General features: G+C 44.1%; 2 protein-coding genes across 2 annotated transcripts; one reads left to right on the top strand and one right to left on the bottom strand.

The window, feature by feature from the left end:
- The first annotated feature begins 443 nt into the window (after positions 1–443).
- Positions 444–8,917, top strand: PRDX4 (peroxiredoxin 4). Its single transcript, XM_054396184.1, has 7 exons — positions 444–681; positions 2,924–3,041; positions 4,082–4,198; positions 5,378–5,500; positions 6,578–6,708; positions 7,179–7,213; positions 8,826–8,917. The coding sequence occupies exons 1-7, from the start codon at positions 444–446 to the stop codon at positions 8,874–8,876; spliced, it is 813 nt and encodes a 270-aa protein (XP_054252159.1). The 3' UTR covers positions 8,877–8,917.
- A 3,395-nt stretch (positions 8,918–12,312) lies between these two features.
- ACOT9 (acyl-CoA thioesterase 9) lies at positions 12,313–26,679 on the bottom strand. Its single transcript, XM_054386428.1, has 13 exons — positions 26,641–26,679; positions 23,877–24,047; positions 23,745–23,782; positions 22,268–22,351; positions 21,606–21,709; positions 20,084–20,157; positions 18,285–18,352; positions 16,250–16,361; positions 15,224–15,314; positions 14,426–14,511; positions 13,550–13,637; positions 13,218–13,368; positions 12,313–12,371 (listed from the first exon to the last, which is right to left on the bottom strand). Exons 2-13 carry the CDS (start codon positions 24,029–24,031, stop codon positions 12,313–12,315), a joined length of 1,110 nt encoding a protein of 369 aa, XP_054242403.1. The 5' UTR covers positions 24,032–24,047; positions 26,641–26,679.
- Between the last annotated feature and the right edge of the window lie 1,245 nt (positions 26,680–27,924).

Below are 27,924 nucleotides of genomic sequence, written 5' to 3'. Positions count from 1 at the left end.
GCAGGCTCTGCCACTCTCTGTGGCACCGTTAGGCCAGAACGCACAGGCTGCACTTGGCATAGATTGCTGTGACCACGAGTGATGAAACACCCACAAAACCCACGATAACACAGATGGGATACCAGACAGTAAATCTCCTGTTGAGAATTTCCTTCTGCAACCACAAGCAGTGGATACGTGTATGCTCTCTGGGCACGCACATCTGTGGTTTTCTCTCTTTCCCTGGACACGCACATCATATACGCACCTCACGGCGACAGCGATGCCGGGCGCTGAGCAGCGCAACGAGGTCTGAGGCTCTAACCCTCCTCACCTCCTCAGGCAGCAGCAGGCGAGCAGGCGGCCCCGCGGCCGGGAAGGTGTTCCCTGGGACCGGCCAAGCCCCTCCCCGTCCCCGCCTCTTCGCCGCCGCGCGGCGGGGACGTGCAGTCACTCGGAGGGCCATGGAGGCAGTGCGGTGGCGGCTGCGGGCGCGCGGCGGGGTCAGGGTGCCGGCCCCGTGTTCCGCGCTGCTGTTGCTGCTGCTGGCGGCGCTGGGAGGAGAGGCGGCGGAGGAGCCGCGCCCGGGGCGGCAGCGGGGAGACGAGCAGTGCCATTACTACGCCGAGGGGCAGGTCTACCCCGGGGAGGCGGCTCGGGTGCCTGTCTCAGACCACTCGCTGCACCTCAGCCAGGCCAAGAGTAGGTGCCAGGCGGCGCTGGGGCTGCCGAAGGAGCGGGAAGCGCAGGGGTGGTGCGCGGGGGATAACGCTGAGGTGTCCTTTAGTCGCGCTGCGGCTGGGGGGCCGAGGCCGGGGCTAAGGCGGCCGCAGTGCGCCTCTGCCTGGGCCGCGCCGCGGAGTGAGTGGAGCAGCAGCGCGCGGGGCCGTTACCAGCCGCGCTGGGGGGGCGGCGGGAGAAGCGGCGGCCAGCGCCACGTCAGGCGGAGCGCCTTGGCCCTCAGCGCCCGGCGGGACTGCGGCCGGCCCGCCCGCCTGCCATCCCCCGCGGGCTTGCGGCGGGAACGGTGCATCCAGCCGCCTCTGCCCGCCGTCTGCACTGAGAGCAGCGCTTGGTAGTGCGGGGCGCCTGTGGCGGCTTGGTCGCAGTTGTTGCTGCGCCAGTAGCCTCCTCCGCACACCCTCAGCTCCCCAGAGGCTGCCGTTCCCCACCTAGGAACGTAGCGGCGTGCGGACAGGCCCCCGCAGTGGCCTCGGGATGGAGGGAGGGAAAGCGGCCCGCTGCCCCTTCCAGACTTAACACCGTTGTCGTGGTGAATTAGCTGCGAGTTTAACGTTCCACAGACACGTAGCAAGGCCTCTGCTATGTCTGTTACCTCAGTAACCGTGAAGGGGAAACGCGTAAAACAGTACACAGAAGTGTTCTATGATCACACGATGATCAGCAACACTGAAGGGTCACCTCTCAAAACGCTTACCTGGGCTTGCTTTGTCATTTGCTCCTGTGCCTACACTGTTGTAATTCAAAAGCTTCATGGCAGATGTGCGTCCAAACAAATTGAGTTGCATTGGCACCTGTGCAAGTGGTGAGATGCTCTCTCTTTAAGTGCCATTCTACAGAACAGAAAATAGAAGTCATGTAGAAGTGACCTTGCTGTGAGAAGTTACAGCTTTAAATCCTTTTACCAAGCCAGGTAAACTTTTTAAACATTTGCAAGCAGAGCTATTTGGGAAAAAAAATGGAAAACTGGCCAAGATATTTGTAACTAATACTGTTCGATTTTTTTTCCTCCCTTTGTAATATAAGTTATTACAGTGTTTCTCACAAGTGTTTTTTAACCTCAAAAACATCACCTTAAGTTAGAAAGGGGTCAGGATGCAATTTATTTAATTCCTCCCTCCTATTCTGAAGGTCAATTGAAGAGAATGTGTTGCCACAAAGATTTAAGGTGTCACTATTTTGTAAAGGACAATGCTATTTGAAGCATTTTTTTGAGAACTGGAAATAAGTTTGCGATTAATCCTTTACTTGAAAACAGACCCATAATTGCAGAGACTGAAAAAAAACCAACATCAGAAGTCCAGGGCTTGAAATCTGAACTGAAAGAATTCTGCAAAACATTTGAGAGGAAGAAAAAGACAACCCAGCTATGCAGTCATCATCCAGCTAATAATTAAGGTTCTCTGTATTTTTCTCAGCAGCATTTCCCTAATTTCCTGGAGCTATATTTCAATGCCCTTGACATCACAAGTATATCCAGATGACCTTCTATCTCCAGCACACCCTACCCTTTGTCTCAGAATTCACATTACTATGAAAACAGTACCTGGCAGAATAATTTTAGTATTTCAAATTCAAGGGTAATCCCTTTTGGTAAGAAGAGCAAACAGATTCCAGGTGTTTTAAGTGTTGTTTTGTTGGGGTTTTTTTTTTTTTTAATTATTTTGATGCTAAAAGCTGCTGAGGATTTGCAATTTAATAAATACACTGCATTTGTAGGCATTTTTCTCTATATAAACATTTAGTAGCACATTATTTTTTTTGTGAACTTGCATCCCAGATGGTTTTTTGTGGCTAAAAAATAGTAACAATATAAACCACCTCAACATTTCTGGTAGTGAGGGTTCCTGAAGTCTCCAAACAGGGCCTCCTTCAGCCTAACAGCTGTTCTGCCATGAGCTGGTAACACACACGCATGGTTTGTTCACTATGCCCAGATAAGGATTGTGTGGCCTTGGTTATCAGTGATCCACAGGGCTCACATAGAAACAAAATTTGGTCAAATTATTTACTTTCTCTGTGTACTGAAATCTACGTTTCTTCATCATGCTGTAACTTTTGCCAGCTGTGAACTTATTTTAAGTGGTAAGGCAGTCTGATTTTGTGTGCAGTAGGTTGTTTTCCAAGCAAAAGGAGGAACAGTTCTTGCTTTGAACACCTGCTTCATAATCTGACTTCTAACTGAAGGTCCTTCCTATTTCAGTCTCCAAGCCAGCACCTTACTGGGAAGGAACAGCAGTCATTAATGGAGAGTTTAAAGAGCTGAAATTAACAGATTATGAAGGAAAATATCTTGTCTTCTTCTTCTATCCTCTTGACTTGTAAGTAAGACTACTGTAGACACTGAGTAGACACTGAGTACTGCTCAGTAATTTCTGTCTTTTTATGGTTTTGGGTTTTTTTGTTGTTTGTTTGATAAGGGCTTGGGGGAGAAGAAATGCTTACAAGAAGAAAGAATATTATTTGCATTTGTGTTTTCATCATGCATTGGTATAATTGAGACACAATCTGTGTCTTAGTAAGTGTGTCCACTAATTTGTGTCTCCACACAAAAAAATAGCTTGCAGTCAGTGGCACCCAAATGAGGCAACCTTGACGTTCTGGGTAGTGCTTTAAATCACTGCTGCAAACAGAAAAGCAGATCCCAACATCTCTAGTGTGTATGTGTCTGTGAGATGGCTTTTTCCTTTTCAGCTCATCCCATAACATCCTAAGAACACTTAACATTACCCTCCTTTATTTGGAGTGCAGTAACTTCACTGGTTGAGTGAAAGCAGCTCTGCTTTCTATCCAACAGTCCCATTCTGTTCTACAAGATGAAGAGAACAGAGGTGCATAATTACCTGTGTAATATAAAAGAAATAAATTAGCTCTTGGCCCATAGCTTCAAGGCCCTAGAAATTGTGATCTTTACCATTTTATTTCTTCTTTAGTGCAAAAAGTTCATGTTAGTCACAGTTAAAAAGTTAATACTTGCAGAGATGCTCAGTAACAACAAATTACAGTGTGTTCCTCTGAAAAAAAAAAAAAAACAACTGGCTTTTTTGTGGCTTATTGTACTCAAATTCAGCCACTTAATACTCATAAAAGTATAAAAGAAAGTAACTTTAAAACCACTTGAATCCAGATTATAATCTAATTGTAGGTTTATAATTTTCTTCAGTAATAAACCATTTGTAACTAAGCCAGAGTCTGAGACTTGGAGATTTGTCAGGCAGCATTTTGGTTAAGTACTTGAAGAAGCAATAAAAATTAAGTAAAAGCTAAAATAATTTATGTTAAATTTACTATTTCAAGTTAAAAATAGAACTTGGTGGATGTTTCAAGGAATATTGACATGATCTTATCTTGAATTGTCTAGTACCTTTGTTTGCCCAACTGAGATAATCGCCTTCAGTGACAGAATTGAAGAATTCAAAGCAATAAATACCGAAGTAGTTGCATGTTCTGTGGACTCAAAGTTCACCCACTTAGCATGGTATGTATCTTACCCTTGTTTTTCACAGCATCACAGAATGTTAGGGGTTGGAAGGGACCTCAAAAGATGATCAGTCCATGCCCCCTGCCAGAGCAGGAGCACCTAGAATAGGTCACACAGGAACGCATCCAGGTGGGTTTGGAATGTCTGCAGAGAAGGAGACTCCATAACCTTTCTGGGCAGCCTGTTCCAGGGCTCTGGCACCCTCACAGGGAAAGATTTCCCTTATATTCACGTGGAACCTCCTCTGCTCCAGCTGGCACCCAGTGCCCCTTGTCCTATCATTAGACATCCCTGAGCAGAGCCTGGCTCCATCCTTCTGACACTGCCCTGCACATCTTTATAAACATGAATGAGGTCACCCCTCAGGCTCTTTCAGGCTAAAGAGTGCCAACTCCCTCAGCCTTTCCTCAGCAGGGAGTGTTCCACTCTCTTCAGGATCTTTGTGGCATTGTGCTGGACGGTCTCAAGCAGTTCCCTGAGGTCCTTCTTGATCTCAGGGGCCCAAACTGGACACTATATTGCAGCTGTGGCTTTACCAGGGCAGAGTAGTGGGGAAGGTGAACCTCTCTGGACCTACTAACCACAGCCCTTCTAATCCACCCCAGGATGCCATTTGCCTTTGTGACCACAAGAGCACATTGGTGGTTCATGGTCACCCTTCTGTCCACTAGGACCCCCCAGGTCCCTTTCCCCTACGCTGCTCTGCAACAGATCCGTCCCCAGCATGTACTGGTCCATGGAGTTGAAATCATTCATGGGTCCATGTTGGCTGAAGAACTGCATCCCCAGATTTTTAGCCTTGGTAGAGATCTCAAAACGTATAAAAATGTGATGCTATTGATACAAATACTTACAGATCTGTATCTGCAGGTACCTGTAAATGCATCACACTGCCCCAATTCGTGAGCACATTGGTATAAAGGAAATAATGCATCCATTAATAATAGGCTCTTAAGAAAGAGCTTGTTATTACTAGATGTGGCCAAAACCAGCAGCAGAGCTGTACATTGTGCTCTAACCACAAACAATACTCGCCTCCCTTGTGTGCACAACATTAGAACAAACAGAAAGGTCACTTGCACCAAGTCCTCCTGTCTTGACTGCTCTGGTCTGTGACTTCTAGGGAGTGTAAATCTTTTATTAGAATTACATCTGTATCTCATTTCCTTTTCCAAGGATTAATACTCCTCGAAAACAAGGAGGACTTGGACCTCTGAAGATTCCACTTCTTTCAGATTTGACACACCAAATTTCAAAGGATTATGGAGTATATCTGGAAGATCAAGGGCATGCACTTAGGTATTTCTCTTGGTTACAGGTTTTGTTGTGTTTGGGTTTTTTATCCCGAGATAGTCCTTCCTTAAAGAAGTATTTGACATTTTCCTTTGTGGGCAGAATTTACCTGAGGATTCACACTGAGACTGAATATTGCAGGACACAAAAACATGGCCATAAGGAGTCAGAACAGAGGTGCAGATTAATATTCTACTTAACAGACATCAGCAGCTGATACCTAGGGCAGAGCAAACATGCAGAGTTCCCCAGAACTGCAGTTACTCAGCAACCTCCCAAGTCCCAGTGGAGTTAAGGCTAAGGGTGTAACTATTGGCCTCAAGATATACAGGCTCACAGGATGTGAGGGGTTGGAAGGGACCTCTGGAGATCTTCCAGTCCAACCCCCCTGACAGAGCAGGACCACAGAATCCAGCACAGGTCACACAGGAACACATCCAGACAGGGCTGGAAAGGCTCCAGAGAAGGAGACTCCACAACCTCTCTGGGCAGCCTGTTCCAGTGTTCTGTGATCCTCACAGTGAAGTTCTTCCTCATGTCGATGTGGAACCTCCTGTGCTGTAGTTTATATCCATTGCCCCTTGTCCTATCACAGGGCACAAATGAGCAGAGCCTGTCCTTTCCTTCCTGACACCCAGCCCTCAGATATTTATAGACATTTATTAGATCCCCTCTCCAGACTGAACATCCCCAGGCCACTCAGTCTTTCCTCATCAGGCAGTGCTCCAGTCCTTTAATTCTCCTTGTAGCCCTTCGTTGGACTCTTCCATAAACTTGATTAGTGGCTTTTGGGGTCCTTCTACTATCATAGCATCTCTGGCACATACTATGGCAGGGCCTGGCAAAGCTTATGTTCTGCAGAGAACTCTCCTTTTTTGAGTTTAACTTGCACTAGTCCTTGTCAAGTGGTGCCCTAGGTAGAGAAGAGTAGGTTAGTGTTGTTCTAAGCTTAGGTTGGTGGGTGTTGTGGGGTGTCTGCAGAGATCAAAATCCTCCCATCCAGCAGACATAAAAGAGTGCATAAACAGAAGGCTGTAATTAGTCCTGTTTCCTAACATACAGACAAACCCAATCTTTTCACAGAGGCCTTTTCATAGTTGATGATAAGAGGATCCTTCGGCAGATCACAATGAATGACCTGCCCGTTGGGAGATCGGTGGATGAAACGCTCCGTTTGGTGCAAGCATTCCAGTACACAGACAAACATGGAGAAGGTGCTCTTTTCAGTACTTCCATACTGAAGGGTCTTTTACTGAGACTGGAAGCTCTATTTGTAGCTTTTTGGAAGAAAGATAATGCAGTAAATCACTGAATCATAGAATCATTCTGGTCAGAAAAGCTCTCTGAGATCAGAGTCCAACCATCAACCTAACACCACCATGGCCATTAAACCACAGTCCCAAGTGCCATGTCCACATGTTTTTGAACACCTCCAGTGATGGTGACTCCACCACGTACCTGGACAACCTGTTCCAATGCCTGACCACTCTTGCAGTTTCCAAAACAGGCCAAAGCCTGCCCACCAGAATGCCCAGGTGGCAGTTCTGCTGGCCTCCCCCCTCCCTAACAGCTGAGGACTCTCATGTCATGATGGCTGTGCAAATTCAGAAAGGAAATATTGAGCACACAAAAGCAAGTGTGTGTAAAAACACCTTCACCAACTTTGTCCTTTTCTCTTTTCCAGTTTGCCCTGCTGGTTGGAAACCTGGCAGTGAAACAGTAAGTCACTGTTGATGTTTTAATGCATGTACTACTAAAAACCACTCTGTTATTTCCACTTCAGCCAAATCCAAAGATCTCTGCAACTTCCAATGAAATTATTTGAGTGAACTCAAAATTATTACACTCACAGCTTTTGAGCTGCTGCTAATTTCATTCAGAGCTCATTTCCCTCACACTAGACATAGTCCAGTTGTTTCAAACTCCCTCTGTATGAAAAAAACAAACAAACTCTCTTAAGAGAAGCCAAACTCTTATGATCAAGAACTTATTTTCCTTTTAACACTTGATGAGAAGAAGTTGGAAACTCTCAGGTCTGTCGTATCTGAGTTTATGTGGCTCTGTCAAAGTATCACTGTGGATCCTACCCAAAAAAACCAGAAAGGTCGAGGTTGCTGTGGTATCTGACAGAGTGTGCCACTATCAGCACTCCAGGAGAGAGCACTGCTTTGCTGTGCTTTGCTCTTCAGGCTTTGTTCCTGCTTGCCTGCACGTGAGCACAAGGTTCAGATAAACGCCCATTGAATTTGTTTGTGTTCTCTGGGCTTGGAGCAAGCCTCAGCAGAATAATGAAACTTTGACTAGAAGTCTGAGCTGCCTAGTTCAGATGAGATCTCTGTCGCTCCTTTGAGCATGTGGCTGGCTTCTGAATGCATCCGGTGATGACAAAGCATTGTTTTCAGAGCTGTCTCAACAAAAAGCAGGTCTCAGCAGTCTCTGAGCATTGTAATTGGTAGTAAAAACAGTGGGATGTTAAACCATGTTGCTTTGCCAGATGTGAAGACTTCCTGGGATGAGTGGAGGCTAGGAGTCACCTCTTTCAAGCTAGGAGAGGACTGTCCTGATGGGGGAGGCTGGGTGTTAAGGCTGTAAAATGAAAGAGGGACCTAAAATGAAAGAGCTAGCCTAACAGACATATTTTGGCACTGAAAAGTTCTGCTATCCATAACCACAGAAATCACAGAAACATTCAGGTTGGAATGGAACACTCAGGATCACCAAGTCCAAACAGTAATCCTACTCTCCAAGGTTCACCCATAAGCCAGATCCCTAAGCAAACCATGGACCAACTAAATAATAAGGCATTAATACATTTCCTGCAAAAGCAGTCTTAGGATGCTGAGATGGAACAGCTCCAACACTACCACAGTCTAGAGATCTAGAACAACACATAGGCATTCTCTTTCTCCTCTGAAGATGCAGCCATGCCTTTTAAATGTGTTTGATTTAATTAGATCAAACCAGAGGAAGCCATGAGAGTGTGGTGGCCAAGGGAAGAACTGTAAGTAAATTCTTAAGACTCTTGATTGCAGATGCTGATGATTTATGAGATCTTGCTTCTGGGGCAAGCCACATTGATGTATGGAGTCCCAACTACCAAAATTCTTCCTTTGGTAGGCTGCACTCTCTCTTCCCCCCAATCAATTAAATCTTTCTGCTGCTGCTGTTAGATACTTTTAGATACACAGCAATCTCATTTCAAGTCAGCTGATAAATTACTCAGTGTTCCTTGTGGCTTGGCCTTTGGTTTGAGAGTTTGTTGTGTTTGCATGGTTGTGTGGGGTTGTTCGGGTTTTTTTCACTTAACATTTTCATTTTCTTTCCTGCACAGATAATTCCAGATCCAGCTGGAAAACTGAAGTATTTTGATAAGCTAAACTGAGGTTTGCTCCTCTTGATTTACATAGGTCACATTCAACTTGATTTTTGCCAATAAAATTTCATTGATTTTTGTTATTTTGTGAGTTTGATTTAATACGTAACTGCAGGAGACCATTAAAGGGTTTGTTGCTTAAACAGGAGTCTAACCCCCTGTGAGGCACAGATACCCTCTGAGTCATCAGCGAACATTCTTATGAGATGGATGTTTCCCCTTTAAGTCTTGTTCAGATGCTCGGTTTTCCTAAAATAATCAGCATGTGGAGGGTTTGAGATCTTCCAGCAAAGCCACCAAGAAAAATGAGTTTCAAAATCAGGGTCTAATACCACCAGCATCTTGGACAGGATTATCCAGCAGGCAGGGGAGTTTAAAGGTTTGCTTTGCCCTTTTTCTCCCTCCTTCTGCCCTACTCTGCCATGGGGAGGCCACAACTGGAATATTGTGTCCAGGTCTGGAACAGTCAGGTCAAGAAGGACCTCAGGGAACTGCCTGAGAGAATCCAGTGCAGAGCATTTAATTCTGGGGATGTCCCCCTCATAAGCTCTCCACCAACCAGAGGACCGGTCCCTGCTGCAAGACCACAGCTGAATTTTCCATTGAACAGTCACTAGATAAAAAAAGTGATGCTGTAAGCAGGGACCAGAACACATACTGCTGTCCCTTCTGAGTGCTGCAAGCATCAGAGCCCATAGCCATGCTCCCCTCCTCCAGAAATCTCCCATTTCTGCTATGTAACAGACGTGCCTCCAGCCCTGGAGGGAAGAGGATCTCTAGCTGTAACAGCAAGTGCTCTTTCCACCACAGAGCCACAGCCAATTACTCAGTTAACTTCACTATAAATAGAAATGTTTTCTACTAACATCTTTAGGCTTGGGTGGTAGTAGTTAATCCCTCAGAGCAGTGATGCATTGGTCACTAAGTAATAATGCAACATTAATTACTGTGTGCAAATATTTTGAGTTCTGAGAACAATTTTATCTCCTCCCACAAAGGAATACAGCAAGGTGCATGACCAAAACCCTTGAACAAAGCCACATTTAACCTACTGCCAGAGAAAGGGACAACTTGGAAGTTACCTTCTCAGAGAATCAAGTATGTGGGCACATATAGAGAGTAATAAAAAAAAAAAAAAGGAATATTTTATATCTTTTCCATACAGATACATACTCTGTATAACTCTGTTTACATTTCTGTAACTCTTGTGGTACATGATTAAGTTATTGTGAACTTGGAAAATGTGAATTCTAAGCGTCTTCAGTTGTGGGATTCATTTTTTGTGTCCACCTGATGTCAGACTTCGTGGTCACTATTCCATTACATCTTTTTCTCCTCTCCAATCCCTTCCTGAAGGCTGAAGTTTGACATAATGGTAATCTTCCCCCTATACTCTGCCCTGGTGAGACCACACCTGGAATACTGTGTCCAGTTTTGGGCTCCCCAGTCTAACAGGGATCTGCTAGAGAGAGTTCAATGGAGAGCTCACATGAGTAGCAATCAGCTGCTAGGAGCCATGGCCTTCATGCTATCCTATCACCAAAGCAAGATGGTCTCAATTCAGTTGTGAATTTCTCAAACTTTCTAACTTAGAAATAACATTTCAACGTGTTGCTTTATTTTATCCATCTGGTTTGTGCTGGTTCGTGTAATTTCTACTTGATGCTTTCTGATTTCAAAAGATTTCAAAGCTAGCAGGGAAACCAGAGCCTAGTTTTGTTTCATATTTCATCCATTTAACCTACCACTGAGTGTAACTTTGGGTGTCTCCATTGGGTAAGACATCAGTATTGATCTGAAGGTATCACAGATTCAGTGTTGTGCTTGTGATTAATCATCCTCACTGCTAAAAGCTGATGCCTCCCATCCACTCACCTTCCTAATTTCAGGATGTTGGGCTTTTTCTGCCAGATAAGGGAGATGATCAAAACTTTCTCCACTCCATGAGAAGCCCTTCAGTATAAGCATTTTACCTTTCCTGCTTCCAGATCCTGACAAACCAAAACATCCTGTCCTTTCCCAGTCATACCCCATCTCACCAAGCCAATTTCTGCTCTACAGGCCATGAGAAATAATTCCTTGTGAGACTCAGTTACATACTGCCATGGTTTGAAGCCAGCCAACAGCCAACACCATGCAGCTACTCATTCACCTTCCCCCAGTGCAGGGGATGGGGGAGAAAAGTGGAGGGGCAAAGGTAATGAGACTTGTAGGTCAAGATAAAAGCCAATTTAATAACTGAAATTAAATTAAAATAATGATGATTAATAGTAATAATAAAATATGTATGCCCAAGTAATGCACAGTGCAGTTGCTTACCACTTACTGACCAGTGCCCAGCCAGTAATCCCAGAGGAGATAAAATCCCCAAACTGCAATCCTGGAAGAGCTTCCCAGCCCACCATTATCTACCTACTCAGCATGACATCCTATGGTATGGACCCTTTGGCTAGCTTGGGTCAGCTTTCCCTCCCAGATTCTTGTGCACCTGCACAGTAGCAAGGCATGGGAGGTTGTTAATTCCTAACAACAACCACAAACATCAACGTGTTACCAACATGCTTATCATCTCAATTCTGATACTGAATCCAAAACTCAGCACTATTCCAACGACTAAGAAGAAAAATTAGCTCTATCCCAGCTGAAACCAGGATATAGCTAGATTAAAATATAAAAAATTTAAAAAAAGGAGGAGGGGGGAAGAGGGTGGCAAGGACAAAGGCTTTGGCTTTATGCAAACGGAATACCAGGAGAGACCATGTGGCCACTTCATCTCATTAAAAAAAATCACCTTCTTCCCAAGGAAAAACCATCCAAAAAGCTGCACAACCTTGTTAAAGGCCCAGCTGGTGGGAAACAGCTGCTTTGCATTTTGCTCACACTGGTAACTGCTGAGTTTATGCTGTTGCCCAGATGCATGTGTCCTTGTTGGAAGAAAACAAAAACAACCCCCCCCCCCAAAAAAAAATTACCCTAAACCTCGTTTACACAAGAATGTAGGTCAAGCAGCTTCATCTCTATCAATCTATTGCACACATTTTCCTGATAGAACTTCTATCCCTTCTGAGGGATACACAAAGAAGAGGTTCTAAGGGCAAGAAGGTAGATGGTGACCAAGACAGCAAAGGTCATCATGAAATCTCTCAAAGATGATACAGAGAAGCTATCTAAAGCTTGAGATTGTCTTTTCTCAGCCTTTTTTTCTTATCATTGCCATGTGTAAGATTTCAATAAATTCTAGCAGCACAGAATACAAAAAAAATAAAACATATGCCAAGACATAAATAGCACTAAAAGGGTTTTTTTTGTTTGAGTTTGTGGTAGGTTTGTTGGGGTTTTTTTGTTTGGTTGTTTTTTTGTTTGTTTGTTTGTTGTTTTTCAGTATTGCAAACACCTGTCTGTTAGCCACCTCTGGTGCCAGCTCTGTCCTGCTACATTCAGGGTGTCAGATTTCTTTCATGAGTTCAGCGAAGTGTCGCTTCCCATCTAAATACAACATGGACTCTGAAAGGTGGAGAGAAGAGAGAGCCACGTTAGTAACTGCATAGCAGTGCCACATGCAATCCACACTGTTATCAAAGATTAAACCAAAATGGGGCTTGCCAGGAAATCCTGATGAATTATTCAAATACCAAAAGCTCAGGTCCTGGCATGATCAATGTTCCAAAAGTAAGGGCAATGTACCCCTGTGGTCACAAAGGCCAATGGCATCCTGGGGCGGATTAGAAGGGCTGTGGTTAGTAGGTCCAGAAAGGCTCTCCTTCCCCATTACTTTGCCCTGGTAAGGCCACATCTGCAATATAGTGTCCAGTCTGGGCCCCTCAGGTCAAGAAGGACCTCAGGGAACTCCTTGAGAGATTCCAGCACAGAGCCAGAAAGGTGCTGAAGGCAGTGGAACATCCCCGTTCTGAAGAAAGGCTGAAGGAGCTGAGGGCTCTTTAGCTTGGAGCAGAGGAGCCTGAGGGGTGACCTCATTCCTGTTTGTAAAGATGTGCAGGGCAGTGTCAGGAGGACAGAGCCAGGCTCTGCTCAGGGACGTCCAGTGATAGGACAAGGGGCACTGGGTGCAAGCTGGAGCAGAGGAGGTGCCACAGGAACATAAGGGAAAACTTTTTTCCTGTGAGGGTGCCAGAGCCCTGGAACAGGCTGCCCAGAGAGGCTGTGGAGTCTCCTCTGGAGATATTCCAAACCCAACTGGATGCATTCCTCTGTGACCTGCTCTAGATGCTCCTGCCCTGGCAGGGGGGTTGGACTTGATCCCTGGAGGTCCCTTCCAACCCCTAACATTCTGTGATTCTGTGACATCTTGTCTGCAGAGTTATGGTAACAATGTATTAATTGGATACTTGCCTCCATATGTTTTGGGGACAACCCGTGGGACCTCACTTTCAGATATAAATGTAAAATGGAAGATGTTGGTTGTCTGCTGCTCCCTGGTATGTGCATCATGAACTGCACTGTGTACTCGTACCTGGATGTAGTTGTTTTCTGTGTAACAGACCTACACAAGTAAGATAAAAGAGTTACGCATTTATCACTGCCACTGAAAAATTGTAGCAGACTTCATTGCACTGTTTAACAGGAAAGGTCACACGCTCCCAAAAAGCACTGTTCATTAGCAGTAATTAACAGTGGCTACAGCAAAGATAAAGTTTTATCCTGTGCAAAAATGCAACACCTACCTGCCCAGAAAGCAGTAATAAGGATCCAACCTCAACTGGCCTCTGAAACATGATATCATCAACAGATACAATAAAAGGTCTGGAACTCCTGTGCAAGAAAAAGACAAATTTCTTCTCAAGAACAATGAGGGTGTTAGGAGACATTTAAAATATTTTAGTGTCTGCATTTTAATGAAGGAATACTAGAAAAAGAAATCTGTCTCACACAGGCCACAAGAAATGCTAAAGAACTGTGTCATTACCCAGGAGAAATATGACTGAAGAAAGCCTCTCATGAATAAAAAAGCACATTCTCTAAGGATACATTAGTACATCATTAGTGCACTTTATGGCTTACACTTGCTAGGCAATCTTCAAACCATCATTGCTTACAACTCAAGTTTTCCAAGCACCTTCATAAAGCATTTCACTTTCTATCAGGCTATGCATGCTCCATTAAATTCATGCATAGATCTTTATTGGGTGATGACTTCAGCCACACATATTCTAAGCACAAGCAGTTACTAGATGAAGTTCAGAAACCATTCCTCTTGTGTACAGAATGAAAATGATGTACCATTTATTTGATAGAATGCCTATTTTATATGGTTACAAAGAAAATTTATCTTCAAAAGTAGCTTGGCAAGATGAAAGAAAACAGAAAAAGGTTTATTTCCTATCTTGCTTAAAAACCAAGCTCCAAGGAGCAAGTCTCCCTGAACACAGAGAGTCTGAGTAAAACAGTGCCGCTTTGCACTTGCACTGACAGGGCAAGATTCTGCTAGACACCCAGATTTTTTCTGCTCAAGACTGTCTGTAGGTTGGTTACCTTGGCTTCCCAACCTGTGTGTGCACAGTGCTCTGGATTACATCAACATTGCAGATCTAACAACTCACCCGTAGCTGCAAGCAGTTGCCCAGCCCAGCTCAAATGCCTTTCTCATAAGGAAGCCCCCAAAGATCCTGTTGAAGATGTTCCGCTCCTGCATGCAGAAACAACAATCAAACTGCTGTTCTTCTCAAGGTGTTGTGGTGAAGGCTGTGTGGCAGTTCACAGCATTTAACAGCACTCCCAGCATGGGAATGTATAAAAAGGACTGCTGAAAGCCCAAATGGCTGAGGCAACTTTATTTAATAGAAGCTCATCCAATTCGTTTGACAACGTAAAACAAAAACTCAGCATTGTGTCAGCAACCAGAAGCCCAACTTGAACACTTTGCAAAGGAATTTATTTAGACAAAATTAATAATCTGGCAAGAAGACAGAGTAATTAAACATCTCATCTTTTGCAGTAGCAATCCATACAAGTAACAGAAAAATGTCAAAAGAAACAGAGACCTGAAAGCACTGCAAGGACTGCAGAATTAAAACAAAATAATGGTCTTGTAAGACAATTCATAAGTAACTGCTTCTGTAATTCATAGACTCAGAATGGTTTAGGTTGGAAGGGACTTTAAAGATAATCTATTTCTAACCCCGCTGCCACGGCAAGGACACCTTCCACTTAAACCAGGTCATTCAAGGCTTCATCCAACCTGGCCTTGAACACCTCCTCCAAGGAAGGGACATTCATGACCTCCCTGAGAAACCTGTTCTAGTGTCTCACCACTCCCACTGTAAAGAATTTCTTCCTAATGTCTAGAGTAAATGTCCCTTCCTCAGCGTTAAAGCATTCAATAATACTTCTCAAAATACCTGAGGATGACAAATCTGTAGGCCCTTTAGCTTTGCATCTTCCATCCAGACTGAATTGGGTGGTAGTTTACGACTCCGGAAACTTACTGTCCTTTGGAAGAAAGGATAAACTTTATAGCCCACAGGAGCAGAATTCAGCAGGTCAAAATGCACAGATAACAGATGCAGACACACAGCTCCCTCAGCCTGTCCTCATAGCAGAGCTGTCCCAGTCCCCTGATCATCTTGGTGGCCCTCCTCTGTATCTCTCTTGTGTTGGGGGCTCCATAGCTGAACACAGCACTCCAGCTGTGGCCTCACCAGAGCAAAGTGGCAGAATCATTTCTCTTGATCTGCTGGTCACACTGCTTTTGATGCAGCCCAGGATGCATTGGCCTTCTGTGCTGCAAGTGCACACTATTGGCTCATGTCCAACTTCTCATCCACCAGAACCCCTGAGTCCTTTTCTGCAGGGCTGCTCTCAATTTCATCATCCCCAGCCTGTATTGATATCCAGGATTGCCCTGACATTACGCTTTGCCTTATTGAACCTCATGAGCTTTTCCTCAGCCCACCTCTCCAAGCCTGTCCACGCCTCTCTGGATGGCATCCCATCCTCAAGTATTATATTTAAAATACATTGCAAGGTCACCTGCTTGAAATATGACCAATTCCTCCCCTCACAGTTTTTTTTTTCCTGGGTATTATGGCAGAAAACTCTTAGATTGTGCAAACCACACAGCTACAAAACCATCCCATTCCCTTCTTTGGTTAAACATCATTAACCTGCTTCCTCAAGACTATTCCTAACAGCTTGCTCAGAAGCTCTTTGTACTTAACAGTCACTTTCAACAGCTGACACTCTAAGGAGACTTTATTTAAGAGGTGCATTGAAGTTTGTACCTGTGTATCTAATAAACTGCCACATAATATCAATGGTGAAATGGGGGTGGGGAAAGTGTACCCTCTTACAAGCACTCACTCAAAAGGCACATTATTTTTTTCCTTAGTAAGACTTCAGTTACCCTCCACCCCACCCCTTCTTGCCTTGTGTCCAGTGTATTAAGGAATAAGTCATGAATAATGTTTCTTTCTTCTGCAGTGGGAGCCATTTTCAGTAAGGAAGCAGTGCTGAAATCAATCCTCCTCAGCTTGTTCACTTAAACATTAAAAAAAAACCCCAAACCAAACAATAAACCAAAACATATTAGAGTTCAAAGGGAAAAAAAAACCAACCAAACAAAAACCAACCAAACACTTGGCTTGACTTTGAAGACTTTAATATGGAATTAGCTGTCTCTTTTATCTTTTTTATCCCCTCCAAATTTAAAACTGTAACTTCACAGACCTACAGATTCCAACAGAAATTTGGCTTTTAGAACTGACTGCCTCAATGGAAAAACAAGGCAGAAATTCACTGTTACCTCACCAATATGATGAAGACCTTTTACACCTATACTATGATACCCACCCACTGCTCCTACAGAATATTTTAGTACTCCCCTCAAAGTACAGAAAAACAGATCAAACAAGAAACTACATAACAACCTTCCTCAGGTTTTGCCACTGGTACAAGAATGCAAATTTATGACAGAACTCATTGCTATAGGCTACACTGACTGAAATTTTAGCTTAGAAGATCTTCTGTTCAGTTTATTCAGTCTTTAACATTCCTCCAATTCCCTGCTTTAAACTTCCAGCTTGAATCAAAAGATGCAGCTACATGCTTCTTTCCCTGCTTTCCTTTCCTTTTTCCTTTCCTGAGTTTCATTTTCTTTTCCTTTCATTTCCTTTCCTTTCCTGAGTTTCCTATAATTTCCTTTCCTTTCCTGAGTTTCCTATCATTTCCTTTCCTTTCCTGAGTTTCCTTTCCTTTCCTGAGTTTCCTTTCCTTTCCTGAGTTTCCTATCATTTCCTTTCCTTTCCTGAGTTTCCTTTCCTTTCCTGAGTTTCCTTCCAAAAGGAACACAGGCAGCCAGACTGGTTAAGGAGCCATGATAGACCTAGCAGACCCATAGAAGGAATCAATCAGCCAGAGCATTAGGAAAGCCTATGCTGCGCTCAGATCTGAAATACAGTGAGCAGCCTAGAAGCAGAAATGTCTCTGTGGGCTGCAGAGCACATCAGGAGTGCCCTTGTCTCTTAGTTTAGCCAAATGGTTTCCCAGAGTGTGACAGCAGACTTTTAAACTCTTTCACACTACTGACACACATGAGACAGAAAAAAAAAATCTGATTTTAAACAAATTAGGAGTATTTCATAGAATCATAGTGTGATGGTTTTAAGACTGTCTTTAATTTTTCTTCTCACAAAGTTCAAGCAGAGAAAGTGCAAGAATGTAAATAAATCACTATTGGGTGTAAGAAAGCAAAATAAGGATTATTCTAAACACTTCCATTGGAGAGAGAGAAATGTTTAAGAACCACTACTCAAAACAAGATAGGAGACAGGGGGGCAGTCGGGCACTCTCGCAGTCTGTCTTCTCTCAGTCTGCCTGCTTCTTCTCTCTGCTGGCTGAAGATAACTGACCTTGACAAGCTAAGTCTAACAGCCTCTCTCTGCTTCTTGGCTTTCTTCCCTTTTGCCTGCTCTGTGGGGGGTAGGCCCCTTGGGGAAAGGCCCCATGGGGAAGAAGCACAGCCCCTCGAAGGGAGGGGGAAGCCAGGGAGCTTGGTTGTGCTTTTCCTGTTGATTGTACATATTTGTAAATGTTGTGAATAGTGTATATTTGCACATATCCATTGCATGTCATCATAGACTGTAGTTTTGCCTGTCAAATACAGCTTCATTTGCTTCCAGACTGAGCTAGCCTGGTTATTGTCAGTGTGGAAGGGGGATTTCAGCTCTCACACTGTGACACATAGAATGGTTTGGGTTGAAGGGAACATAAACATCATCCAGTTCAAACCCCCTGCCACTAGACCAGGTTGCTAAAGGTCTTATCCAACCTGGCCTTGAACACTTCCAGCATGGGGGCAACCACTACCTCCCTGGGTGACCTGTTCAAGTGTCTCACCACCCTCTGAAGTTTACTTCCTTAAACCTGAGGCAGATGTGCATAGTACCAGGAAATAAGACATACATTCCCCTTGCTTGAAGATTTCTTCTTCCTCAGGGCCCTCAGGAATGAGTGGATTAACAAATGCTGGCCTATGGACAAGAAACTCTTTTTAAGTAACAATCTTTACAAGAATTTGTCCTGTAAATACATTATAACAGTCTTGCATTTTGTTTACCCTTGTTTGGGTGAATAGAGGTCATATCACAGAAATAAATCATGTATTTCATAATGTGCAACTGCCAACAGAGTACCACAACAGCTGTAACTCTGAAGTGACACTTAATTCAATCACAATCTACAATAATTAAGATAAAGTGATGTGTCTTTGCTTCTTACAGAGTTACACCTGGACCCATGATTTATAACTAAGATGTGATTACCTAGGACAGTCTAAACCAGACACATAAAACCTGAATGGGACTGCTCCTCCTGGAGAAGGAGGAGCACAGTGCTGTTGCTACCAAGTGTTTTTACCATCTCTATGGTCCCATGGCTGCCTTATCAACAGCCAGAAACTGTTTACCATGTGAACCACTTATCAAAAGAAGATGAAACCAGTCCGTCCTGAGGACAAATTTATAGCTTATTTTACTGCCCAAGTTCAATCTAACCTCATTATGTAACATGTCATTATTTCTTTTTAAAAGGAAAGCCAAATGGTTATTTTCAAGAGCCATTCTTCCCCATAATTTCTAATAATTTTTCTATTTTTAACTTTTATACAAATGCTCAGAAATATACATACATGCATACACACAAATATCATAGAATCATCATAGAATGGTTTGGGTTGGAAGGGACCTTCAGAGGTCATCTGCTCTAACCCCCTCTGCAGTCAGCAGGGACATCCTCCACTAGATCAGGTAGAGCCTGACCTTGAAGATCTCTAAGGATGGGTCCTCAACTACTGCCCTGGACAACCTGTGCCAGTGTTCCACCACCCTCATGGTGCAGAACTTGTTCCTAACATCCAATCTAAATCTCCTCTAATTTCAAACCATTGCTCCTCATCCTATCACTCCAGGCCTTTTTAAACAGTCCCTCTGCAGCCTGGTAGGCCCCCTTCAGGTATTGGAAGGCTGTTGAAGGTCTCCCTGGAACCTTCCCCAGGCTGAACACCCCCAGCTCCCTCAGCCTGTCCTTGTAGCAGAGGTGTTCAAGCCCAACTTTGTGGCCCTCCTCTGGACCCACTCCAGCAGGTCCAGTCCTTCCTATATTGAGGGCTCCAGAGCTGGACACCAAACTGAAACCAAAACTAAAACTAATCAACTCGTGAGTTTAGTGACTAAGGAATTACAGAGAGTAAATCCAGAACAATAATTAAGTTGTTTTTTCTTTTTTCAGTTCTGTGGGAATACTCTTCAATTCCATGTTACATAAGCAAGTTGTAGGGTGAATTATTCTGATGACATCTAACATGGGTCTACTGGGGAACTAATGGTGCTATTCACTCAGACTAATCATTGAAACTCAATCTTTTCCATTTTTATGACAAGAACGTGATTTACTCCAACAACTACTAGAATGCAGGTGGGTTTCCAGCAGACTCATTCACTTCTGTGTTCATCAGGCCACTCACTCAAACACAGGGACAAATCCACTAAAGGAAAAGGTCAGATCCCAAGACAAACAGCAATTCCTAGTATCAATGCTCTGAAGCTTGCTGCAGGAAGGTAAAACTTGCCAGCAGAAAACATTAACTATGTGATTTATTTATCACCTGTACTATATGGCTTCTGCACATATCTAGCAAGCTGCCTTCTCTGCTATTTTCAACCAGAGCTGGAGTCTGAAAACTCTTTTGCTGTCCTACACATTACCGTTTGTTCTCTGGATCCCGAGCCACCATGACAAAGGTTGCATCTAACACAGGGCTGTAATCACCATCCAGGAGCTGAAAGAGACAGGAAATAATTCTAAACTATGAAACTCTCAATGTTCTTAGCAAGCTCTTCAGTGGACATCAACTATGTCATCACAATGTTAATGTTCACCTTCACATTCTCTCATCCTTTCTAAGATCTCTCACAATAGGCCAAAGAGAAATAACAGAAATGAAAACTCTAGATTCAAAGAATTCTGCAATGTAAATATGAAGCAGGGAATGCTTATGAACTGCTGTCAGCTGGGAGAGGAGGAAAGTAACACAGGCACTATAGAAGGACCCTTGTGCCCTTTATTCTGGAAAAGGTCAAGACATTTATTTGTCAATACCAAACTGCCACCAATGCAACACTGTGACAAATGCAGACAAGAAGTCATAGAATGATTTGGGTTGGAAGAGACCTCCAAAGGTCATCTAGTGCAACCCCCCTGCAATCAGCAGGGACATCCTCCAGTAGATCAGCTTGCTCAGAGCCTTGTTGAACCTGACCTTGAATATCTCCAGGGATGGGGCCTCAACTACCTCCCTGGGCAACCTGTTGCAGTGTTCCACCACCCTCATGGTAAAGAACTTGTTCCTAACATCCAATCTAAACCTATTCTTCACAGAATCACAGAAAACATGCAGTTGGAAGAGACCTCAAAGATTATCCAGTCCAACCTTCAACCCAGCACTGAAGGGTCAATACTACACCATGTCCCTAAGCACCAGGTCTACACACTGCTTAAACACCTCCAGGGATGATGACTCCAGCACTGCCCTGGGCAGACCATTCCAGTGTTTGACAACCCTTTCACTGAAGAAGTATTTCCCAACATCCATCTTCTCTAATTTCAAACCATTGCCCCTCGTCCTATCACTGCAGGCCTTTGGGAACAGTCCCTCTGCACCCTTCTTGTAGGTCCCCCTCAGGTACTGAAAGCCTGTCCTCGTAGCAGGTGTTCCAGCCCCCTGATCATTTTCATGGCCCTCCTCTGGACCTGCTCCATCAGGTCCATTTCTTTCTTGTATTGAGGTCTCCAGAGCTGGACACAGTATTCTGTAGGGGTACTGTGCAGCAGTTTAACTGCAAAACACTGGTTAAGAAAAATGCATATCTTGAAAGAAAGATTAGCAACAGAGTATCTTGCTGCACCTAGAGTTCTGGAAGTCATCTTGGTCTTGAAACACTAGGGCTGCATCAAGCCCTTCAAAAGTAGTTATTCTAGAAAACATAATTCATATTGCTAATATCATAGAATCATTAAGGTTGGTAAAGACCTTTAGGATCATTGAGTCCAACCATAACCCAACTAACCATAAACCATGACCACTAAACCATATCTTGAAGCACCACATCTATAGCTTCTTGAACACCTCCAAAGACAGCAACTCCACCACCTTCCTGGGAAACTTGTTCCAACGCCCTGAAGCACCTCATGCCTGTTGGAAGATGGAGAGAAGTCACAGGAACTAACCTGAAGCATATGCATCTTCACCTCCATTGAGGTCTTCCCAACCCAAGAGACACTGCCTGTGAATTTGATGTCACGATCTGGGTATATAATCTTCTTGCACAAGTCTACAAGACAAACATCAGAGATTACTGGAGACAGATGACTCACATCCAGAAAGATTGGATTCTCTTAAGATTTTTTGCATTCTGCAAGAGGCAACACATGCAAAGACAACCCAGAAAAGAAAGTAGTTGCCAAGGACACCACCACTAGCCTTCAGTTTCTGCCTTACCAGACTTCTGAAGGCAGAACAGGAGGAGGAAGCAGAGATAGAGATGACAGACTCACAGAGATGTTCAGCAGAACAAACGACAAAAGCAAGCTCCAACAGAACAAATACTGTTCAGTAATGAAGCTAGGAAACTCATGTGCCAAAATAAAACCAGACACAGAAGTGCAAGAAGTATGACAGTTGTGTTTTGAAGGGAAACATGAAATGCTGCAAAGCATCTACAAAACTCTTCCCTCCTCAACAAAAGCCACAGTACTCAGAGCTCAAAGCCAAAAGATGAAGTGAACTAAGCAGGACAGTGAAGAAGGTACCCCCAGTTACAAACAAGAGAAGGCAGTAGCTGCTGAAACAGGAAGATGAACAGATTCCTACTGACCCAATTGCCACTTACTGATTTTATCCACCAGAGCTGTAACGATTGATAAGGGAGACTTTGGCTGCATTTCCTGCTTGGTGTGAGTGTAGCAAATAAGAACTGCAGAGAGAAACAAAAATGGGAGTCAGCTCTTTAACAAAAGCTTCAGTGAAGCTCCTTGTGAAGCATGAGAAAACACAAACTGAAGTATCACACTGTAGGAGTGCAAATGAATTCCACATTTTCATTTCTGTACCTCACAGGGCTGCTATAAAGAAAAGAGTGATTCAGCAGCTGTCTCAGTTACATGCATATTTACTTACTACAAATACAGCTGAGCACTTTAAAATCAACCCATTGCTCTACTTCCAATCCCACATAATCTCTTCACCACTGCAGCCCACTGTCTCAGATCATTCCTACCTCCTGTTTTAATTTCAAACAGGTTGTCCAAGGATACATGCTATCTGAGGACTTATTTTCAAATAGTGATTCCTTTAAAGAGGTGCAGATTAGATAAACTGTGCCTCACAGGCATGAAAGCACAGGCAGAGATATTTATCACACTGTAATTACTACTAGCCAAACCACTATTAAAATTAACTCACTGTGCTCATAAGAGCACATCCAAGTAAACAGACTCCTTGGAGAAAAACAAGGCTGCAAAGGTTTTTGTTTTTCTAGTGCTCATGTGATTTTCACTCATCACAGATTTCCATCATCAAAAGTATAAGCCAGCAGTGTACCCAGGTGGCTAAGAAGGCCAGCAGCATCCTGGCCTGGATCAACCCCAATGTGTCTAGCAGGAGTAGGGAGGTGATGGTGCCCCTGTACTCGGCCCTGGAGAGGCCACAACTTGAGTGCTGTATTCAGTTCTGGGTGCCTCAGGATAGGAAAGACATTGAGGTGCTGGAGTGTGTCCATGAGGCTGGGGAGGGGTTTGGAGAAGGAGTGGCTGAGGGAAGCTGTGATTGTTTAGTCTAGAGAAGGGAAGGCTAAGGGCAGATGTTATTGCTCTCTACAACTACCTGAAAGGAGGTTGGAGTGAGGCTGGTGTTGGTCTCCTCTCCCAAGTAACCAGCGACAGGACAAGAGGCAATGGGTTGAAGTTGTGCCAGGGAGTCTAAATCTGTCCTTCTCAAGCTTCAATCCATTCCCTCTCATCCTATCACTACAAGCCCCTGTAAAAAGTCCCTTCCTGGCTTTCTTGTAGGCCCCCTTCAGATACTGGAAGGCCATTCTCCTCAGAGCCTTCTTTTCCTCAGACTGAACCATGCCAACTCTCTCAGTCTGTCCCTGCAGGGGAGGTTCTCCAGTCCTCTGATCATCTTGGTGCCCACCTCTGGACCCACTCCAGCAGTTCCATGTCCCTGTCATGCAGTGGGTACCAGAACTGGACACAGTACTGCAGGTGTGGCCTCACAAGAGCAGAGTGCATCAAACAGTGCTCAACTGTACCCAAACTCACTTAGTCTGCATTGCCTGTGCTCTCTTCAGAATCATAGATACATACCTCCTAAGCTGTCAAGATCTTCAAGTATCCTTCCAAATCTGTAAAAGAATTTGTTTGGACAATTAAATACATGCATGCAGAGTGAATGAAAGTTGACACTTTCCTGTATGTGCAACAGGGTTGCTCTGTTACCTCACACTGTTGTGTACATTCAGGTACTTCTCTCTTATTTCAGGTTGACTTCCTAGAGGTAGAATAACTTCTAAGTAGCTATCCTTCATTCTCCTAGGAGGAAGATCTTCCTGACATTTTGCCAACAGAGTATGAAGAGCCTTTCTTTCTTGCATTGCTTGTACATGATCCCTGGTAAGAAAAAAACAAAAACAGTGTCTGGAGCACTACAACACAACTGCAGCCCTAGCTAGAAGATGTCACATTGAAGATTATCAAACTGAAAACAAAAAAGCAGTGAAAACAGCAAGTGTGCCTTGAAAAGAAAGTGAAAAGCAAATAATGAGCTATGCCAAGCAACACTGGTGCAGAAAACTTATAAACCGTTTTTAAACATACTTTTCACTAACAGATGAAAAAAATTTATTTAATTCTGAATGCCACCAAAATGGTTCCCCTCAAAAAGAGCAAACCAGGCATAATTTAACCTATGAGGGTTTGTGAGTATTTGTATAGCTATGGTAACACAACTCACTCTACAGTGCCAGTTTTAAAGGACAGACAATTTACAAACTCTCCCACCAAGTAAAGCAGATGTATGGTGTTGGTTACTAACAACAAACAGAACTAATCTGCTCAAACTTGCTATCATCCACAGGGGAGTTCTCATCAGTTCATCCCTTGATCAGTAAGCTGAAAGAATGGGAAAATTAATCTCTTTCTTCCTACCCAGTCATCTTACAACTATTCAGTAAAGTTATAGAAAGAAACAACAAAGAAGAGGGAGCACTACCCCACAGGACTGCACCACCAAATTCATCGAAGGTAACCTGAATGAAGCAAAACCATCAATGACTTAAATTATATATAAATTAAATTAAGTTATAGCAGAGAAAAGAAATGCCCAGGATCACAGAATCGTTTTGCTTGGAAAAGACCTCTGAGATCATTGAGTCCAACCATTGACTTACCACCACCATGGCCATTAAACCACATCCCAAAGTACCATGTCCACATACTTCTTGAACACCTCCAGAGATGGTGACTCCACCACCTCTTTGGGCAACCTATTCCAATGCCTGACCACTCCTGCAACATACAAATTTTTCCTAATATCCAACCTAAACCTCTCCTGGAACAGTTTCAGGCCGTTTCCTCTCATCCTAACACCTGATACTAAAGAGAAGAGACCGACCCCCACCTCACTCCAATCTCCTTTCAGGGAGTGGTAGAGAGCAATGAGGTCTCCCCTCAGTATCCTCCAGACTACACACTCCCACTTCCCTCAGCTGCCCCCCCAAGACTTGTTCTCCAGACCCTTCACCAGCTTTGTTGCCCTTCTCTGGACATACTCCAGCATCTCGATGTCCTTGTAGTGAGGAGCCCAAAACTGAACACAGTATTTGAGGTGCAGCCTCACCAGTGACAAGTACAAGGGCACAACCACTTCCCTAGTCCTGCTGGCCACACTATTCCTGATCCAGGCCAGGATGCCATTGGCTGTCTTGGCCACCTGGGCACACTGCTGGCTCATGTTCAGATGGCAGTCAACTAGCACCCCCAGGTCCTTTACCACCAGGCAACTTTCCAGCCATTCCACCAAGCCTGTAGCATTGCATGGGGTTGTTGTGACCCAAGTGCAAGACCTGGCATTTGACTTTGTTAATCCTGACTAAGGAGACCCCAATCCCAACAGTTTAGCCAAGTGACAAGGGTGCTGCAAGGCCATTCAGAATGCAGCCTGCTTCACAGTGAACCAGCTCAGCTACCTCTGAATTCAGAGCAGGATACATCTACCATGTGAGTAATCCAGCAACAGACAACTCAAGACGTAACAGCAAGATAACACTTCCCATCAGACTCTACAGCTCTTAAACTGCCATTGGATTCAAAGCTCATGGGACAATCTTGCAAGCATCAAGATGATGTATTTTGTTCCCTTGGTGCTAAAGATCTTCTGCCAGAGATCTCTCAGAAGTTTTTGATCCACAAAGTAACAATTCAGAAAGCTTGTCTGCATTGCTTTTTTAGCTGGATCTCTTTTCTTCCCCAGTCATCAAACTAATATTGTTTAACCTCCATTATAGAATCACAGAATTGTCAGGGTTGGAAGCGACCCCAAGGATCTCCCAGTTCAAACCCCCTGCCATGGGCAGGGACACCCTCCACTAGATCAGGTTGCCCAGAGCCACATCCAGCCTGGCCTTAAAAACCTCCACATAACCACAAGCCTGAGTTGCTCCTGGGTTTCACAAATGTTGTAGGTTGAGGATTAATTGTACAAGGACAGACATTAACAAATCCTGCAGGGCACTAGAGTCCCAGAGGGGAGGGCACAGGATATCTCTTATTCTGTTCCCTTTTCCTGCATCTCCCTATATAAGGAGCAGACCTTCTGGTCATCTCTCTCTCTGGCCTCTCTGCTCTGGGCGTGTGGCTGCTGCTATCGCTTGTGGCGGTGTGGGAGTGAGGCCGGGCTGGCAGGAATCTCTTTCTGCTGTGCAGCTGAGGCCTGCTCTGGCCTATCTTGGGGCCCACCTTAGCCCTAGTTTGGCTGATTGAGGCCCAGCAGAGGCCTAGTTTGGGGCTTAGCCAGGGGGGCTAAGCCAGGGCCAATTCTGAGTGTGTGGATATATCCTTTTACCTTGGTACCTTTTGTATTTGATTGGTAAACAGGATTTCTATTTAGCCTCCAATTCTGTGTGAGTGTGTCCATTTACTCCTTTGGGGTAAATTCGTTCTGTCCTCAGTCCAAAGACAACAAATGAAGTAAAACACACTGTACCTCCAGTTGGTGGATGCTCCCACTATATCCCTCAATCTGCTCCGCACTGGAAAAAAACAAACAAACAAACAAAAAAAAGGCAAAGCAAATCAAGCAGGGTTCTGCAAGTGATGAACAGGAGGTCACCTGGTGCTAAAAGGCATAATCCTCAATCCCAGCCCAGGAAATTTAAGCAAACTCATGCAAATAGCAGCCCAGAAGCCCAAGTTTGGCCAAATTCAATTATGCTGTTAGTAGGCATATCACAAGAATGGTTTGAGTAACGTGATTTCGTAGCTTGTCGTGTACAGCCAAGGAAGAGTGTTTATTAACGCATTCAAACACCTGCAAGTGCTAATTAACAGCTGAAAGAGCCAGTAGATGAAGATCAGACTGAGGAATATTGATGTGAAGGTGTTTTCAGCCTAAACACAAACAAACTGTGGAGATAACACAAATCAGAAAGCCATAAAAGAACAATAAAAGGAGCAGTGCAGCTGAGAGACAGGGAATGAGGAGAGCGCTATTTAAAGAAACCCACCCATGAAGGCAGGCACTATCAGCAGACTGGCTGCTGCCAGGCTTTAATAGCCTCAATTAGCAGCCTCAAAGAACACAGTGATAAGACACTGGGAACCAGCCTACAAAACTCATTCTGGCACTGTTTGCACTACCAGAGTTAATACCAATTCTGCACAAGCCGTTCCTAAATTTTACTACTCTTCCTCAGACTAAGTTTGCTAAGTTTGCTATTATGTGTCAAAACACCCCATCACTGTTAGGCAGGTCAATGTATGCCACTTGGGAATACCTGAAAACAAGCAACAACAACTGCCAAGCTCAGAAGAAAAGCTGGGAATTGTATGGGAGGAATTCCTTGGTTATTTACAAAGATTTTTATACAAAGGGGTTCAAATATTAGGGCAAAATAGTTAGGGACAGATCAAGGAAGGGCTACCAAAACAATCCAGAACGTCATGGTGCAACAGGAAGAGGGCTGCTGGTGATTCACAAGCTGATCCTTTATACTTTTAGGTTATTAGACATAATCAGGCTTGGCACTTTTCCAACTAAATGCCCAGTCAGAACACTCACAGTGATCAGCAAGCTGTCTGCTGAAACCTAGAGCTTGCAGAGCCCAATTTCCTAAGTATTTCATAGAATGGCTTAGGTTGGAAGGAACCTGAGAGATCATCTACTCCAAGCCTCCGCCATGGGCAGGGATGCCTCTCAAACAGATTTGGTTGGCAAGGCGTCATCCAATCTGGCCTTAAACACCGCCAAGGAGGGGGTACCCACAACCGC

The sequence above is a fragment of the Indicator indicator genome, chromosome 1, assembly GCF_027791375.1.
Source record: "Indicator indicator isolate 239-I01 chromosome 1, UM_Iind_1.1, whole genome shotgun sequence".
In the NCBI taxonomy this organism is placed as follows: domain Eukaryota; kingdom Metazoa; phylum Chordata; class Aves; order Piciformes; family Indicatoridae; genus Indicator; species Indicator indicator.
This window is presented reverse-complemented; position numbering and strand designations above follow the sequence as displayed.

Coding starts and splice junctions, on each gene's coding strand:
- ACOT9 (XM_054386428.1), bottom strand. CDS start 24,031: ATGCAAGAAAGAAAGGCTCTTCATACTCTGTTGGCAAAATGTCAGGAA. Junction 23,783..23,876: donor AATGTACACAACAGTGTGAG/GTAACAGAGCAA, acceptor ATTCTTTTACAG/ATTTGGAAGGATACTTGAAG. Junction 14,512..15,223: donor TACAGATTTGTCATCCTCAG/GTATTTTGAGAA, acceptor TTCTGCATGCAG/GAGCGGAACATCTTCAACAG.
- PRDX4 (XM_054396184.1), top strand. CDS start 444: ATGGAGGCAGTGCGGTGGCGGCTGCGGGCGCGCGGCGGGGTCAGGGTG. Junction 4,199..5,377: donor AAGTTCACCCACTTAGCATG/GTATGTATCTTA, acceptor TCCTTTTCCAAG/GATTAATACTCCTCGAAAAC. Junction 5,501..6,577: donor GATCAAGGGCATGCACTTAG/GTATTTCTCTTG, acceptor ATCTTTTCACAG/AGGCCTTTTCATAGTTGATG.